At 35.6% G+C, this 19,560-nt stretch overlaps 3 protein-coding genes across 3 annotated transcripts; 2 read left to right on the top strand and 1 right to left on the bottom strand.

The window, feature by feature from the left end:
- Positions 1-55: 55 nt before the first annotated feature.
- On the bottom strand, positions 56-5,821 carry LOC116299751 (uncharacterized). Its single transcript, XM_031708476.2, has 8 exons — positions 5,588-5,821; positions 4,192-5,109; positions 3,568-3,711; positions 2,983-3,170; positions 2,493-2,544; positions 1,935-2,071; positions 1,764-1,853; positions 56-1,304 (listed from the first exon to the last, which is right to left on the bottom strand). Exons 1-8 carry the CDS (start codon positions 5,693-5,695, stop codon positions 1,112-1,114), a joined length of 1,830 nt encoding a protein of 609 aa, XP_031564336.2. The 5' UTR covers positions 5,696-5,821; the 3' UTR covers positions 56-1,111.
- A 424-nt stretch (positions 5,822-6,245) lies between these two features.
- LOC116299725 (traB domain-containing protein) lies at positions 6,246-13,610 on the top strand. The gene is made up of 10 exons (XM_031708447.2): positions 6,246-6,337; positions 7,284-7,496; positions 8,065-8,279; positions 8,898-9,038; positions 9,719-9,829; positions 10,098-10,148; positions 10,454-10,542; positions 10,778-10,950; positions 11,544-11,652; positions 12,075-13,610. The coding sequence occupies exons 2-10, from the start codon at positions 7,298-7,300 to the stop codon at positions 12,214-12,216; spliced, it is 1,230 nt and encodes a 409-aa protein (XP_031564307.2). The 5' UTR covers positions 6,246-6,337; positions 7,284-7,297; the 3' UTR covers positions 12,217-13,610.
- A 2,425-nt stretch (positions 13,611-16,035) lies between these two features.
- Positions 16,036-18,750, top strand: LOC116299743 (uncharacterized). The gene is made up of 2 exons (XM_031708464.2): positions 16,036-16,783; positions 17,676-18,750. The coding sequence occupies exons 1-2, from the start codon at positions 16,216-16,218 to the stop codon at positions 17,972-17,974; spliced, it is 867 nt and encodes a 288-aa protein (XP_031564324.2). The 5' UTR covers positions 16,036-16,215; the 3' UTR covers positions 17,975-18,750.
- Positions 18,751-19,560: the final 810 nt, after the last annotated feature.

Raw genomic sequence — 19,560 nt, forward strand, 5'->3', positions numbered from 1 at the left:
AAAAAGCTACACTCAAGAGATTGAAATGTGATGTGAAATAAGAAAAAAGGGTTACTTTTATTGTATAATTATTTTATTGTCGTCTAATCTTTTTAACAAAAGCTAAATATTATGTTTACAGTATCTATCGTCTGGTAAGAAATCTCGCATTAAATTTTTTTTAAAACATTGCCAGAGTCGATTATTTAACAATTATTTGCCGAAGGCGAAGTGAATTTTGGGGAATAATTACCGAGCTATGAGGTAAATATTGATCCTCATATTCACTGAGCTTGAGGTGAATAATTGTTTTAGTAGAATTTAAGACTTGAATATCAGAGGGGGAAACGTTTAGTAGAGTTACTTCAGCTCTGCAAAACTTAGTCATAGTCACTTCTCAGGAAATACCTGTCTCATAATCACTGGTCGCTCGACCAATCAAAGCGCGCAAAACTCTATGTTCAAGTTTTATAAATATTTTATATTAAGCATTATTATACTTTCCATTGCACAACTTGAACTAATTATCAACGCCGTTTCTACGCTAGTCATAGAACTATTGCCTTTTTTATTCCAATATTATCCGTCAAGGCAGGGCGAATCTTTTATGATTGTGAAAAACTCACGGTAACGTGCCGTCACGGTGCTGTGTGAGAGCATTGATTGGATGAAAGATAAGGGTCCACTTTCACGAATTAATTCGCCAATCAGCAGTCAGCTTTAAAATATATCAGTTTCTACTAATCACTATCTACTATCTAAATCCTCTAGCATTTCCCAAACTAAGTATGGACACTGCCCTTATCAACAAAATTCGTATTAGCTGTGATTTGATACTGACGACCCATATGGAAGAATCACTTGGAGTAAGGTGATTGACGTCACCAATCATTACCGTGATCGTGCGCATGACGTATTTTTTACACTTATTTTAAGTCTGTTCTAATGACAATAAACATTCTTGTCACTATTGGCCGTGACTGTCAGCCAAGTAAGTAGATCCTATGATATTGCTGACTACTCATTACTATCTTATTGCCTTGAAGGCTACTGTCAACTTCCAAAGATTGAACAGGGAACCACAAGTCTTTGTTAACGCAACACAGGAGTTGTAACAAGTCTTGAAAGCAAGCTAAGGAAGTGCCATCATGTCCAACAGCGAGTTGATTTTTCTATTAAGCCAAGTCACTTGTTTGGGTAACAGACCTTCGACCCATTGTTTGGGTAGCTTTGAGTAACCATATTTACAACCCAACAAAGCACCAGCTACTGAAGCATTGCACGTGGTGTGTCCACCCTGCATCACTAACTCACTAATAGTAGTCCTGGATGAATAAAAACAAAAGCAACAAACTTTAAGGTAGGAATTAATGGGTCACAATTATTTTAGATTTGCTGTCTTGAGTTATTGGGTATCCACAACCCTGTCTTGCAAAAGCAAGCTCGCCACTAAAGGTTGCTAATAATTCAAAACTGATTATATTTTGAAATTGTGATGTATTTCAGGATCCAAATGCTCACAAAAATGGCTAAAAAAATAAAACAAAAAAATGCTTTCAATGATTTAACATCCATCTCAAGACAGTCAGAACTTGGGACAGCAAATTCTGTCATTAAGAGAAAGTAAGAAACATCTTTATAGAACTGCTTTCATTTTGGAAACGGAAGTTGGAAGTTACATTCCAGCAATGAACAGTAGGGTGGGGTGGGGTGGGGGGGGGGGGGGGGGGGCTGAAATAGAACAAAGTTAGAAGAATATGCATGCAATAAGAGGATATTCTTACCTGTAGTCTTTCATTGACCTTAAACCAACAAGCCCAGCAGCAACAGTTTTAAAAGTGTAGTCTATCATTCTGGGCTCACACAGTTCTAAACTGAAAGAAGACAAAAAATGCCAATTAAACATCATGTTGTTTCATGGCCAACAGAGGAGCGAGAAAGTTGTTATCACTTACTCATCCCATGTTTCACATTTGAAATAATGATTGTAGTCCTTCTGATGATGTGCCTCTGTAAGAAAGCTTTCACTTCTTTCCTTAGCTTTATCAATCAGCTCCTCAAGAGATGTCTTGTCAGAAAGGTCATGGTGGCCCTAATAAGAACAAAAGTGGACAAAGTATAGGCATTGTAATTTGATAAAACAGGGCAGCAGGGGGGGGGGGGGGGGTCGGAAGCATGTTTGATGCATAAATATTTCTAAAATTCATGAGTCATGTATAAACCAATAAACCACATAAGAGTATAAAAGGTAAACCCAGAATTCATTAATCACACTAAATTTTGCTTTTTTTACTCATGCACTAATTCTTATTTTTAGACCAATTTATTCATGTCACACGCAATCCCTGTGATAATTAAAATGCATATCGCCATGATAATATAAGCTATTTTACAAACAAAATATGCATATCTCTCATTATCTGATCAGCCTTTTATGAAATTAATTTTAAAAATCTTAAATGCGTAAATTGACAAGATGGTATTTTATCATAGATTTAAGAAATGAAACCTACTTGAAGTATTAATGCAACCATGCTACTGAGTGCAACACAACTGGCAACACATCTGTAGAAGTAAGAAATACTTTTAACGATTGATGACGATAGCAATATGTATTCATAAATGAGATAAACGTGTCCATGACAGCCTACCCATGCTTGCATAAACTATGTTGACAACCTACTATCAACCTGCCATTACATTTTTTACTGACAACCTACCAACATCCAACTAAAAACCTAACAAATTACTGACATCCTACGAACAGCTGACACATACATACTGACACCCTAACAACACTAATTTGTTGTTGTTTTTTTAATAGAATTAATAAGATATACATATAGAATAGCTAAGCTCACTTGGGAGTTATACTTTTTAGTATTATCAATACGGATAGCTTCAATTTGATGTAAGTACACTTCATTTGAACTGAACCTAAATGAGATTAGCTATCATGAAAGAGAATTAAATACAAAGAATAAAATACTTGATATGCTTTACCTTGGATCATGATGTGTTGTTTTACATATTCTGATGGCATTGGAGGATATTTCAGCCAAGTCAAAGAAATGTGTCACACCTAGTACTGATGTTCTCATGACAGCACCATTGGAAGGAGACTCAAATGATTCCCAGACACTTCTTGCTGTGCCATGAGGATCACTAGTAAATGTAGGCTCACAAATAACCTAACAAAAGTTTATTATTAGGCACATTCATACAATACGGGCAAATTATGACATAACACTAATTGTTCTTATCATTTTTAATTAAAAACAGTTCTGCCTGAAATGCTTCTTATAATGGATACCTGTAGGTGAATATAAATTTCTTTTTCAGTTTTGGATAGGAAAGAAAAAAATTGTCATATCATGATTTTAAAATCAATGGGAAATGTTTTCTTGCTGCTGAGTTTATGAAAATATATATCCGTGCAATATGGTGGAGGGGTAGCCTGTATAGAGCCACCTCGCATCCCCCCAATAACACTTCTTAGTTTGAAGTGTGGGGGAGGTGTGGAGGGGGGAAGAAGGGTGGGAAAATGTTTAGTAAATAGGTTAGAAGGTAATGAGCTTGAAACTTTACCTTAGCTAAGGTTCCCCTGACTCCTCTACCGACAGAATCTCCTAGTTCTGGAAATCCATGTTTACACCAGGCAAGAAGAACTTTGGCAAATTCTAATTCATCCACAACACCAGCCCAACTAATAATAGTCTCTAATAACAATATCTAGAGAGAGAAAATAAATAGATGAATGAAAATTCTGCTACATTTACTATAAGCCACATAAATATCAATTGCATAAAATATTGTTAATAAGCAGGCCTTTTTTAGAAACTAAAATGGCAGTTAATTGACCATGGTAGATCAATCGAATAACCACAAGACATAGCTTTGTGGTGTAAATTCCTGGATCAATGTCAAATGAATAAAATAAGTAACTGTATTGACATCTGTTGTACCAAGTAAATTAGCTTAGGCCATACATCAGAGTAGAGTAGATCCATGCCATGAATTTTTCACATGAAACCTGTACCAGTGATAATCTTTCTTTATTATGCCCCCCACCCCCCCAGTCCCTTGCACCTCATTATTCATGATCTGTGCTTGTTGCTTGAGTTAGCATGTACAACTTTGCTAGTACAACTAGTATTCTTTACACGTTGTGAAATCTGCCTTGAGCAAGGAATACAGAAAGCTGTTACTTACTGTTTGATCAAATGTGTCTGTCCAGTCACCTTTTTGCCACTTTGACCGGTGTCTGTCCATAATCATACAATCATAATTCAAGTCCTGTTCCTCATAGTGGAATCTACACTCATCTGGAAGCATAAACTCAGTACAGAGCCCAATGGCATCACCTATGGCTGCACCATAAAGACAGCCAACAATCTTATCAACCAGTTCATCTGGGGGTAGTGCGGTACCATCCAGTGGAGGTCGTAAGGGTGTTTTAATTCTGCTAGTAGCATTAATATTTGTTTGTGCTTGAACATACTGCACTCTAGCAGTATCTGGGTTACTGTGCGCCGATAATAACACATCACCTCTGATCCGTGGAAATTTGTTGATTGAACTAGTCTGTTTATCAGGCTTTGATGGACAGTTTTTTTGGAAATGAGCCAGGATCATGTCTGAACCTTGGTTGCAAATCTGCTGAGGTGGATCCTTGCACTTGTTAAAAATTGCTAAAATTAGTGTTAGACTCGTTGCTTCCCCCAATGATGCTGGAAGAGTCACTAGTTCGTTATAACTAACATTTAAGCTTTTGAGCTTTGGTAAATGGCCAATATTGTTCGGCAAATGAGAAAGCTGATTATGTGATAAATCAGCCTTTTCCAGTCTTATTAAGTAACAGAATGAATCTGGTAATTCCTTCAATTGATTATTATTTATTAGTAAAGTTTGAAGATGGAATAAGTAACCAAATGACTCTGGCAGATAAGACACTCTGTTGTAGCTCAAGTCTAAATATACAAGATGTGGCAGATATGTGGAGAGTTCATAAGGAATCACTGAAATACAGTTGCAAGACAAGTTGATTTTCTCATAAAATGATGTACTGTAGATGTTGACAAGATCATCAGGGATCTCATGGAGAGCTTCTGGGTCATCTTCACTTAGGTGCTGAAATGAAAGGATACATATAATTAATACACACATATAAGCTTGCAATCATTCTAAACCAATCACAGTTCATGAGCTATTTTCACCTGTGTGGAATACTGAGCTGAATGCTAATAATGCTATTAAGAAGGTTATATCTTATAAAATACGCACAAACATGCAGAAAATATCATCCAACCAATTAACGGTGTTAAATTAAGTCCTAAATCAAAACGATGCAATAAGACTTCGGATAGAGTAGACCCTAATAGTGAAGGTTACATAGCTGTTTTTGGAAAAGGAATCTAAGCTTTTAAGATAACTTATTACGTTTTTATGGTGACATGCATGTGATACCATTTACCGACAGCTGATTTAGAGAATATAGTGCTTTCGGGAATCAGATCAAATCAAAAGCACAAGCTACAACAGACTAAACTACTGTTTTATTTTATCTATATCATCGTCAAAACTTGAATAATTGATATATTTGACTTACTTTCTGGTATTGCTCGTAAGTTAAGGCGCGACTGAGGTCGAGTTCGCGGGAACAGCTACCATCGAGATGTCCAATGTTCACTTTAGCCACAGACTCTAGGTTACCCATTGTATATACTTTACAATACCAATGTTATTTTACTTAAAATCCATATTTATTTGGATACCCTTCTGCGAAAGACACAAGCAGTCCACAACAAACCCGATTTTTATTAGGTAAATACTTCATGTACTACATATGAGTTGTACTGAGTGATGTCTTGTGGGTAGTACAACAGGGATCCCAATTCAAATAAAAATAAAATCGGGGAAAAAAGTAAAAAACGAATAAAAAATGAGTAAAAATGCAGTAAGAATTTCATTTTGATATTTCGAGTGTGAAGTCAATCATATTTGAAAAATGACTTCCAGGTGCTAAAATAAAAACAGCTTCTATAAATAATTTCTTACTTTTATTCATGATGGCAGTATTTTTATGCAAAGCTATAATTCTTTCAGTTGGAAGTTAAATTATTAAGAATATTTTTCGAACATTTTTCTTGTTTTTCTTTAACGGCTTTTGTGAGACCAGTAAAAGTCTTGCACCCAACACGCTCGGCAGTCCGGGTTACCTGTGGTCAGTTGGAGAATCAAAGCGAGGCTTGTGATGAATCACCAAATTCAACCAAATCAAAATGGCAGGCAACATCTGACAATAAGGAAGATATAAAGAACGTCGAAGACACATCAAATATATCCTCAGTAGATAATGGTATGGCGTTGAATTTGGCACATAGGGATAACTTATTCAAAGTTTTCTTAGGTGCTTCAAGTTATTTTGTTTCTGACAGTAGTATAAGTTAAATAATTTTGACAATTTATTGGAAGCTTCTTTTACTTACGTCAGTTTATGATAGGATGTCAAAGTAGACCCTCTGTTACCTTCTAACCATTACTTTCTTGGATTCCTATTTCAATTTATATTCTCTATAGTAACTTATGTTTACTATATTGTACATTATTAGTCATTTATTTGTTATATTCATGCATCATTTGGTGTTTGTAAATATCCACTTGGCTCGCGTTGATGAATTATGAATTTTAACAAATTATTAATAATTAAATAATTTAACCTTTACTTTTAGCAATATGTATTAATCTTAATTTTAGACAGTAATCTTTGACTTGCTATTTTGCTAATATAGTCATAGGATGACGAAATTTTCTTAAGAATTACAAATGAGTTCTGTGTGGAAAATCCCAGCTGTTTCCGTTTTATCGAAGCTCTATTAAATTTGATAAAGGTACTTTTAGGAATACAATTCAATAAGAAAACTAGTTGTAAAAGACATCGCTATCATCTTGACAAAATCATCAGGTCTAATGAAAACTCTACTATATGTAAATATAGCTAAAGCAAGTGTGAAAGTTCAATGAATAACAATGAAATAGATTAAATCAAGTGGAAAATGACAATAAAAGCACAAAACATAAGTTTGACTAGGTACGTTTATAAATAAAAAAAATGCAGAAAGTTTAAGTTGGTATTTCTGTGAAACCACACAGGGAGCCCAATTCAATTCTCACAATTTTATCCTTTGAAATATAAGTTGAAAAAATGCCTGTGTTTGCAAAGGTCACAACATTACTATAAAAGCATAAAAATGTAAAAGGGTTTGCTTTCTAATTTATCATTTTTATGTAACTTTTCTCTATAGAAAAGGATTTAGACATGGATATCAAAAAAGAAACAGAAACAGAAACGCAAGAAAAACCAAATGAAAATCACGAATCTCAGAGTGATATTGACCAATCAGATGACGAACATCTAATGGTGATAGAAACACCTGAAGGACTTACAATTGTAGAGAATGCTTCTTGTGGTTGTAGTGGGCATGATCACAGACATGATGATGTAGAACTTCCTGTAGGTGTGTATATACAATGAAACATCGAACTGTGGAATAGGCCTGAGATTTTTTATGACAGCCAAGCCCACCTTTCGTATGATCATTTGCATTGACGGGTTCCAAACATTCCATGTGTATATGATCAAAGTCACTGGCTCCATTTTGAATACATATACATGTTGAATGTTTGAAACCAATCAATGAAAATGGGTGGAGCAATCAAAGGTAAAGTACCTATATTTAACGTCGGTAAGTTCCTTCAGTTGAAATTCAACTGCTATCAATGGAAGCCGACGGTGTGCACTTTACCCAATTATGATCAATGATTAATATCATATAAAAGTGGGTTTGGTTGTCATAACAGATCGCAGGCATATTCACAGATGAGTGATTTTCGTCTTATACAGTGTAAAATATTAGCACTTGTTAATTTTATTATGATTTTTATTTGTTATTATTATTGCTCAATGCAATATTAATAATACGTCTATATTTTACTTTTAAGAAGTGAAATCTTCAATTTATCATTGTGTAGGCATGCTTTACTTTAGAAGGTTTTAATTGATATTAAATCTTTGTTGTGATTTAGATGATGAAAATGCACCAGCAACAGATGAGTCGTCAGAGGCTGCCCTGGATGCTAGCACACCTGAAGAAATGATTGAAAAATTAATAGACATGAGACAACATGAGGTTTTAGACCTACCTGAAACAGTGACAAAGCTCGTAACTCCGGCTGGCTGTATTGTTTACCTGATTGGAACTGCTCATTTTAGTAAAGAAAGTCCAGAAGATGTAGCGAAGGTAAAATAACTCCAATTGTGTCCTTTTATCTTTTCATACTCTTTGTAATATGTCTATTAATTTAATCATTTTTTATAGCACCATTCTACCATTCATTCTTCCTTCAACCTGCTCTTCTATAATATTATTCATTCGTTTATTTTGTCCATCCCATATCTATTTTTCATTACCATATACTTATCAATTCATCCATCCTATTATGAAACAAGTTGACTAATCTAAAAAATATATATACAGTATAATGCGTTTACCACTCCTGGGTGGACGGCTTAATGCCTAACAGGCTTTGTGACCCAATTGATAAGGCAGCCAGCTAGATCGAATTAGGATTTAGAAGTTGATTTTTGTGGAGGGAGGAAAAGCTGGAGAACCTGGAGAAAAAACCCTCAAAGCATAGGAGAGAACCAACAAACAACTCTACTCACATATTATGACACCAAGACTCGCAAGGCTCAAACCGGGGTCGTATTGGTGAGAGGTGGAGCATTAGCAGCGCATGCCACCCTGTTATAATTTGAGGTGTTTGGATTTTTGCTTTAATTTCAAAATGGTTGCAACCTGCCCATTTATTTATTTAATCATTCTTTTTCTTTCATTTGAAATTTTTGTTTTCTACAGACAATCCAAGCGGTGAAGCCTGATGTAGTTGTAGTAGAGCTATGTAAAAGTAGAGTTGATATACTCAAGTATGATGAAGAATTCCTTCTACGAGAAGCAAAAAATATTGACATGCAAAAGTTAAAGTTTGCTATAAAACAGGTATAATAAAGCACCTTCATCAGTACATTTACCTTATTCAATACACCTAATTCATCTTGGTGTAATGTTTACCCTAATTCATCTTGGTGTAATGTAGACCATGTTTATTCATTAGAGAATAAAATTCTTTGTTTGAGTTGTATACATGTGTCTTTCCATGCACTGCCTTTAAACAATTACACTCTTGGGAATGTCACATGGTCTGATATTGGAAAACTTTGTACCAAGACGAATAAGGTCTATTGTGGGCACATTATTGAATATAAAATGTGTCAACTGTTATAAACCTATCCATTGGATTGTGCAGAAAACTGGTAACGAGGAGGACACACGCTTAATGATGGGGCTGGTTTAGGGTTTTCCAAAGGAAAACATTTGGCCATTTTTTTACCCATTTGTTGCACAACATAACTACTGAAAAACCCAGCTATTGCTTTTACCTTTTGCTATAACAAACAAAGAAATGAACCAATTTATGTTCTCATATACCTTTTTATCTTGGGCATAATCAGTTTTCCAATTTCAGAATATGTGTCATTCTCTTAAGAATAAGATTCTTTGTTTGAGTTGGATCTGGATCTGGTCTGAAATGGGAAAACATTACACCCAAGGTATTAAAGAGATCTATTTACAGCTGTAATAACAGGAGCTTTAATTCATTGATCCTCATGTTTGTTCAGAGTGGTGTTGTGGGTGGCGTAATGCAGGTCCTTTTGTTAAGTATGTCAGCACACATTACAAAACAACTAGGAATGGCTCCTGGAGGGGAATTCAGAGCAGCATATAATGAGGTACCAATGTTCATAGTAAACATTATTTATAATATTTTTTTAGAGAATACCAATGGTCCCTTCTTGAGAATATCTTGGTGTCTGAAGGCTAACATGGAAATACAAAAGAAACCACACTTTTTCTCTATAGAATTTGTGGCTTTTTTTTTTTTTTTTTGTATTTTCATGTTAGCTTCGTAATCAAGACAATTAAGGGGTCCAATTATTACACTTGCAGACTGGCCTTAAAGTAATCCTTTGTATTAATTAATTAATATAACAATTTTAGGCCAAGAAAATCCCAGGTTGTCAAATTCATCTTGGTGATAGACCTATTCAGGTAATTATCTACTTTAAGCAAATTATTTCTTTTACCAGTATTTTTAAATTAAAAATGTATATAAATATACTGGGTATGTATATTTTAAAAGGTGTTTTTTGTATGAGTGGGAAACAATACAGCAAATCCATACAGTAATCAAACTGTAGTTATGCCCTACAATAACTGAACGTACATGTTGTGACAAAATGGGATGCCATTTTAATGTCACAGTCATACCATGTAAGTGATGTAAGTAGAACCATATGTTTTTCCACTTGTATAAAAGCATTTCCCCACTGTTTTATTGATCATTAATTTTGAAGGTAACCTTATCAAGAGCAATGTCAGCTCTTAGTTTATGGCAGAAGACAAAGCTTGCCTGGCACTTACTAACCTCAAAACAGCCTATCAGGTATATTATAATATAATTATATCATTTTTTTTTCTGATCCTTTTATTCATAAATTTATATTCTATATCTTGGATAATTCATTAGTTGGGTTTCCTACCTAGAGATAGGTTGTAGTTGAGCCATATGTTTAAACTTTAGTTCATAGAGCATTCCATGGGATAGTCAATCCAACAGAGTAGGCAGCAATGCTTGTTTGAATTCAGTTGTGCTCATAAATCTTTCTTTGTTATTTAAGCAAAGAAGATGTAGAAAGATGTAAACAGAAGGACCTTTTAGCTGAGATGTTGGCTGAAATGACTGGAGACTTTCCATTACTTTATAAAGTGTTTGTGTCAGAGCGAGACCAATACCTTGCAAAATCACTGAGACTATCAGCGATGCCTATAGCTGTGCATAATCAAGAGGGAGGTTTGTAAATTTCAGAATAGCCCCTTACATGTCCCGATAGACTGTGAGTGAATATAATACTTTCCAGTCTGTGGATGCAGGTGGGTGGCAGAGTGGTGACAGCTCTTTCCTCCACCAAGAGGAACCAGGTTTTAGTTGTTTGTTGGTTCTCTCCTGTGCTTCAAGGGTTTTTCTCCCATTTTTCTTCCCTCCACAAAAATAAACCTTTAAATTCCTATTCGATTTTTCAGTAGCCTTGTCAAATGGGTTACAAAACCTGTTAGGTTTTCTGTTCATCATGAAGTGGTAAATTTGATTAGCTAGGGGGAAGCAACCTTTTTCACTCTTACAGGGGATAATTGTGTACTTCATTACCAGCAGACATGTGTGGGTCGACTGTTGGTCAACAGTTGCCCAACTATTGGCAGTGTCTTGACCGAGTGTGGAACCCTGAGCGTTGGCTGACTATCACAAAGTATACGATTACCCTTACAGGGTTATGCCCCTATTGAGAACCTGGAACGTTTTGTTCATGTGGATCATGCAAAGTTTGTCTGCCACCTTTTGTTTACCCATCAAGCAAGTATCTAATCAGATTATTGTTTCTTTGACAGAATATCAGGGTACAATACCCAGTGTTGTTGTAGGTGTAGTAGGAATCGGTCATACAGTAGGAATAAAGGAAAACTTTGACAAGGATATTGACATTCAAGAATTACTCAGGTAAACCATTCATGTTGTGTTTATAATATGGTCATATAGCTATGCATGCTCTGATGTTTGAGGAATATGTTGTATTAGTGAATGAAGTATGGTGCTGGCACTGATCTGTGCATGTAGCCTCTTTGTCAGGAAGTTTAAATAAGCAGCTTTAAAACTCTCACTTCTGGTTTCTTGGGTGTCCTCCGTAATGCATCACACAACACTTTTGATGATGTGCAACCCTAATAACATCTGCCTAGGAGGCTAGGATTTTGGGTTGAATTCCTGGAATTAAGTCAATCTTCCTGCATAGCTTCAAAGCATGTTTGCTTCACAGTGCATACATACATGTAGACATAATTGCATGTTTTCTATTGTTTAAACATAAACCAGATTGCACTTTCTATTGTACTTACTGATATTCGTTTTTCAGTCTCTTACAGAGTTCCAAAACCAAGCAAAACAAGCCAATTGGTAAAGTTTTCAATTAAAGCATTATTTGGTGTTTTTCTTGCCTGGGGAACTTACAAAATATTAAAATGGACCACTGTTACTGAATACATCTATATACCATGGTATAATTGAATATTAGAAAAATATTTTTCCATTGAGAATCTCTGATACACAGAAACTTAGAGTACCAAAGCCAGTGTGATGTCATCAAATTCCAAGTGGATTGTCATGTACTGTTTAATAAACTCGCAGGAATCGTTTTATCAGGATTTAAAAACATGAGGCTTAGCAGAGTGTTTTTAGACCTAATAAAACAGGATCTGCGAGTTTATTGAACGGCTTCAAAAACTGATGATGTATGTTCTCATATTGTACTGAATTCTTTACGAAATGAACCAAGTTTGATGGAGAAAATCCAAGTTAAAGCTTATGCAAATGAAGACGAATCTATATCAGATATAAAATCACCTTCAAGGTCATGATTTCTATTGTGTTTCCTTCGTGAAATATTAATGAGTTCTTGAAGTTTAAATAGAACTCAGCATTACCTACATTTGGCAGATGTATAAATGAAGATATTAGACATCATTTTGCCTTATTTTACTCTGGATCCAATTTATTAGATCCACCACCAAATAAGAGAAAATGTCAAGGGATATTGTTGCATTCAATTACCTATATCTCAGCTATTTTTCACTCTATCACTTTGAAATTCCACATTATATCATAATGCAGTTTCTGTTCACCAAAATCGTAAAGCTCTTCAAAAAATAATTTTATGACTTCATCACTTTCTTGGTACTATATTTGAGGTTAGATTAGGGGGGTTAGGGAAAGGCAAGCCAAGAGAGGATGCCTAAGCAGGCTTGCCTTGGAGTTTGAGTTTGGCTTATGGACATAAGAGGATGGACAGAAAGACAGACTAGCAGACAAATAAACAGACAAACAGTAACATAAGTTTAACCTGCCTCATGGAATCCTATGCAGTAGTTAAAGGACTTCTAAATATTCAACATCACTACTCCAGCCTTTTACCACATTGGCACTCCTTTTCTTTATCCCTACCTACCCCCTAATGCTGTTGTGCCAGCTTCAATTGACACCGAATTAAATTATCCCATATATTATCATATTTATTAAAGATAAATGTTAGAAGATGTATTATTTAAATTATGCCAAAGAATTCTTCGTAACGGTAAATTTTAGCAGTTTTTTGTTTTGTTTAACTAGGTTATTAATTTTATTGAATATTTTTTAAATGGCAATCCTTAAATACTTTTAAAATGTAAAACAAATATACTTGTACTAATGTAGCTGTAAGAACACCTTTTGACACTTTAGATTAATATCTGTTACTGTAATGTTGATATTTTTATGTCAACCTCTCTGACAACGATTCTCGTTCAGTTATCTGGCGAATCCATCATCATCCTTTTTTCCCCAACAATGCCAACAATTTTATCAATAAGGTAACATTAATAGTAATGTTGGTAAGATAATTCTAAATAAACAAGTACTAGTTATTATCAGTGTTGTGTTATTCTATTTCATTTCCAGTATTCAATTCATTCTCTTCTTGTTATTATAGTACACCAAATGCTAAGAGAATGGTTAATAAGATATAAGACTAAGTACACACAAAGCCAAGGGGATTATTAATAAAATATGAGTACACCCAAAGCTAAGAGAATAATAATTAATAAGTAGGTAGCTTCCCTGATTGATTGATCGAAGGATATGATGATGATGATGATGATGATGATGATAATAGTCTTTATTTAAAGAGGGAAAAACGATGAATAAATGGATACATAGTTAATGGAAGGAATGGTTAGGAATTGTTCTATGTTTTTGTTCGACTTTATCCATTGTTATATGACGTTGACCCTGGACAGAGAAAGAAACGTTGCTCCGTTTGTTCATAGTTTTCGGGAATATAGAAGTTTTTAACCCTAAAAAACGTTCTAAAATACTTGTTATTTGTTAGTTAATCCTATATGATTAATACAAATTGTTTATTGAAAAGGAAATTGCCTTTTTTCATGCTTTCCTATTTATCATCTTGTAACTTAACTGTATCTGCGCGGAAATATCTATTCGCATGGTTTTTGGTCATCGAATGAAAGTTTTCACTTTCAAAATGTTCATACATGAAAATAATAAGGAAATGAGTATTTTCAGCCATACTTGCTTTGGTCCATTGTGCAGGGTCCGTATACGTGATGGTACGGTTCAACATCAAACGCATAACGATAGCTTTGTTCAAGATTACTCTTGCTTTGTTCTACAAAGTTTTCAAACCATTCCGCTCCATTATCATGACGGATAGGACTATAGATGGATGAATTATCAAATGAATGATTGCATTGATCAGTTTAGCATCTAGAAGTCTTCGTACTGCACAAGGATAAAATTGCAAAGGACAGGCTCGATGGATAGGGAGTGAGTAAGAGCTAGGAACTAACCATTTTTGGTGATGTGTACCTAATACATTAATTTCAACTCTTAGCCTCCTTCCACTTTTAGTTTTATACTGATTGTATACAGTTTCTTCTATTTTCTACTCTAAGCATTCGTACTCAAGAGGTTTGCTAAATAGACCATGGATCACTCACCTCCTTACGTCATACGTCTTACGTCGTTACGTCATACTGCTTGCTATTTATCGCGTGACTTTTTGGAATTGCATGGAGGACAATATTTATGTCAACTTGCAACTGTAAAACATGTGACTACTATTTCATTTCTACGGCCGGAAACCGGAAATCAAGAAACACATACAACCTTTGAGATCCTCCACCCTTTCAAATGATAATTGCCTCCCACCCCAGTCAGATATTTTTGGAAGTTGAATGACGTAAATAACAGGCGATCCGTAAAAGCGTCTGTATAGGAGGCTATAAATACTGATCAAGTCCTCAACGTTTGTAAAAAGGCACTTAAATGTAAACGCCCCAATTTTTGAAAGTCCAAATGATTGAAGTATTTGAGGATAATATGACTCAATTATGACCCTATGTAAACATGATTAGTGAAAGAAAATTTAGCCTGGGAGCCACTTGCAGATGAGAAATTTTGGTTTAAGAGCAAAAAGAACAATAGGGTTGAGTAAATGACGGCATTTACTCACAATTTAGATGCTGAATAAATTGATTATATTTATCCGCCACTTTTTACTGTTAAGAAAATACGTTGCTTGGCTATTATTGGGGCCATATAGATAATTTTAAACAAGTTTCAAGTCATTTCCAATTTTCATCCAAGTGCCCCTTTACACTGTAAGGAAATCCCTGAGTACAAACTTAATCCAGAGGCGGCGGAGCCCTTTCAATCGTGGGGGGCTCATTTTTAAAATTTCCTAAATACATTAAACGTTGAAACGAAATGTGAGTATTTGCGTGGCTGAAAGAGTGTGTCGCGTATTTTTGTAGATTATTTTTCAGTCTGGAAAATATTGTCCGCATAAAAGTACCGCGTCTCGATCTTTAATTGGTTAACATTTGAATGGCTTTCCTGTAATGATTGTTGATACATTTTGGTCGACTTTTCAAACATTTATATTATGTTGCTTTTCGTTAAATATAAAAAGAAACAACAACAGATCTAGTTTTGAATTCTTTCCGTTTATCCTTATTAAAAATATTTTATGACTCTACCCCGGAGATTCTACCTCAAAACGTAGGGGGTCTCAGCCTCCCTATAATTTTACGTGGAGGGGCAGGAGCCCACCGAGCCCCTTGGCTCCGCCGCCTCTGTGATTCAAAGAAACGACGACACTTTTTAGTTTGCTCTAAAAAGTGTCGTTATTTCTTGGAAATCTATTTAGAAATAAATAGCGTCAACATGATTAACCGGGGAATAACACTATTGAATGTCATCTGTCATCCACGTGAAATACTTGTTGATCTTTTATATCCTTTTTTACTATTTTTTATTTATCTTTGGAGCCTGGCGTGCGTAGTCGACTTGATGTGCATTTTATCAAGGATTAGGAGTGATAATAAAGCGGAAAACGATTATAAAAGGTCATTTGGGTAGGGCTTCATGACGTAACCACTTGAGCCGTATGCAGAATGCTATAAGAGGAACAAACAACACTTGGCTGTATATTCATTGTAGTTGGTTTCAAAAATGACCGAAAAGTCTGCAGATTTCTATAAAGCTGTTAACAGCGCGTATGCTGCTAAGAAATTGGCATTCTTCAACAAGCGAGTTCAACAGAAAACTGTCAAACTTAGTGAAGAGAGTAAACCGAAGGAAGTCAAGCGATACCTAAAGACCATGACTAAGTCTAAGTTTCGCGGTGACGATAAAATCAGTGAGAATAATCGTGTCAAGTTGGGTGAAATCATAAAAAAATTAAACTCACTGATCGAAGCTGGAAAAGCCTTCTCAAACGAGGCGCAAATGAGCATTGAAGAGCTTGCGGAACTTCGCTCCCGAAACGAAAACAACGAAGGAAGTGACGACGCATACAGGGAAAAAATCAAGCATGACTATCAGGCATTCCTGAATACGAGAGAATGCGTTATCCAGAAGATCGAAAAGACGAAAGAAACAAAAAAACCATTAAAACAAATTTCTCCCTTGGGGCATGATGAGTTCTGGGGAACAAGACAGCAGCTCCGGTCTGGCAAGGTCGTTGGTGACATGCTAGGTGGATTGGATCCGGTGTTTGGAGTGTTATTGAACCCAACAGGTAAAGCAGACTAATGTTGTCGTTTCCTTGCAAAATGATGCTTTTCATAGCCTTAATACGAAATTATAGAATATGATCTTCGAGAACTTGAGTGTGGGCTACTGGGAACTGAATTCTGAGACGGGGTTACTGTTAGCCTGCGATCCGGCCGGTATACTGGATTACTAGTAATTATACCGGATGGACGCAGCTAGTTTCGTGGGCCTTAAACGGTATATGGCACGTTGACGTAAGATCATCCGGAATCATTTCGTTACCAGATAGGGGATAAAAGATCTAAATTAAAGTACTTTTAATAAAATTCAAATAGAAATTGTTAGAGTGCTCGCACTAAACCCGTGAAACAAATACTATATTTTTAGTGCTAAATAGCATAGTGATAATCAAACAATAGAAAACAAAGGATTCTGTATGAATTACTACTAATTAGTACTAAATGTTATTCACGGGTTTAGTGCGTGCACTCTACTGTAGTGGGTTAGAAGAGTTAAAACTCAGTTATAAGAAGACACTTAGCATTTATATTAGCCTGCGTTCCATCCCGCATTTTCTTTCGTACTTTACGAAGAAAGTTCCGGATGTGACGCAGGCTATATTTATATTGACTTCTAGGATTTTTACATGTAACTGCTGCTCAAAATTTGACCCTCCCCCCGCCCCGGCTACGCCCCTGAAAACCAAAAGAGGTCTGGAGCGGATAAAACTGCAGAAAAGAAAAAGAATAGAAGGAAACCATGAAGATTTTGATTTCAACTCCAGTAAAAAGTATTTGACGCTTGAGTGAATTTCCTCAAAGGAAAACTAAGTTGCCTCATGAATAAAAATGATATATCACAAAGTCGTCTGAAAGATGGCTCAAAACGTTCTTTCGTTTTTTTTGGATTTCTTTCAGGTGGTCGCATCGGGAAAGGAGACTCAGAGAGATTGCACAAGGTGTTTTATAAAGAAGAAGAACCCTTGGCATATCACGCAGCAGTTCACGATGCATTTGGATACTTGATTCAATACCATGAACTTGGACCCGGATACAACTACCTAAACACGAGATGGACGTTCTTCAGAAAGGAGTCACCCATGGCTTGCCAAACGGCTGGAATTAAATTTTGGAGGAAAGTTTTGAAAAGATCTCCCGTGGAAAAAAGAATTTTAATCTCTTATATCAGGCATATACAGCATATTAGTATGTTATGATCGATTATTTGTATCAAATAAATATGTAACTAATTAGCTGATGTTCCGGATCATTCACTCCCGTGATCCCGAGCTAGCCTTCGATGTGACAATGTAATGGAATTGAATTTTGGAGGAAAGTTTTGAAAAGATCTCCCGTGAAAAAAGAATTTTAATGTTTTATATCAGGCATATACAGCATATTAGTATGTCATAATCAATTATTTTTATCAAATACTATGTGACATGTAATCTAGGGTTCCCGTATTTACCCGACTTAACGCGGGGTACGGGTCCCGAATTAACGCCGGGTTGGAATAAAAGCCGGGTGAACATATATATTTCAAACTATAAGCCGATTTCTCGCATATATTCATTTACCATATCTTTCTTGTTAGATAGTTAAATATATGTTAAAGCAATAAAGGCTCAGATATACCCTGGAAAAAAGCCTCATTATTATAGAAGCGGGGTCCTGAATAAATGCCGAGTTCGAACCCGTTTCAACTAAGGCCGGGATTCCAAAGACTCCGGGTCAACGAGGTCCAGTCACGGTGTGCGACAAACGCAGACTGCAGACCGCAGACTGCAGACCAGAAAGAAGTATCAAAAATAACTGTAGAAAAAACACTCGAACAACCTATTAAAACAACGAAACAGTGAGACAAAACATAAATATAGTAAAAATACCGACAATATGGGGTAAGTTTTAAATATACGCCTGGGGCCGGCATTTTATCAAGTAAATACTTAACATTAGCATTCAAATAACTACAATAAAGTTGTGATTAAACAAATACGTTGGATATTTATATTCAGGCTGAAAATTCGGTAGAACATTTTAATAGCGTTGAGCTTTGTCATGTGACCGCTTGATATAATTGCAGCAGTCTGCGATTGCGTTAGTATCAAGAACCGTTAAAGGGCCACTTGGACGAAAATCGCTCCAAAATTAAAACTCTTTCATTCGAGCTGGAACTTTGCTGAAATAATCTAGGATACATTAAGAACCACCCACTGGAATATCTTTCTGATATTCGAAAGGAAAGGGCCAAAATTTTACGATTTATTTTCGTCCGCCATTAATTTCTTTGAATCACAGAATTCGACTCAAGAAGACTGGCACGAGTACTTATGACGTCATTTACTCAACCCAAACCAAAACATTGGTGGGTAATGTATGTGCCATGTTCGTAAAACTCGGTTTATTTGGTTTATTCAGAAAATATATAATGTTTCATTCGGTTTCCTAACTACTATATGACCAAACAATGTCTAGGCGCTGAAATTTTTCAGTTTCAATAATACTGACGATCATAATTCGAAAATTTCAATACATCTCGGCAAGCCAAGAATCACAACAAAGTAGGACGCATGGACGAGATTCTAGCGGTTCCATCGCGCGAAGTGACTGAGATATTCGGGATTCGAATCATTTTAAGGATAACAATTTTTCAAGGTATATTTACATACAAGGGCAAAGAACAACCCCACAATTTGGGTCCGCGAGACATCCGACACAATGAAAGAAAAACCTACGAGCTGAGTGACAGACGCCGCTGTCGCGCGAGTAATAAATAAGAAACCTTTGACATGTTCTATTACAA

This window comes from Actinia tenebrosa, unplaced genomic scaffold, assembly GCF_029948245.1.
Source record: "Actinia tenebrosa isolate PJP-AT-01 unplaced genomic scaffold, QUT_ActTen_1.0 PGA_scaffold6__47_contigs__length_16458017, whole genome shotgun sequence".
NCBI classification, from domain to species: Eukaryota; Metazoa; Cnidaria; class Anthozoa; order Actiniaria; family Actiniidae; genus Actinia; species Actinia tenebrosa.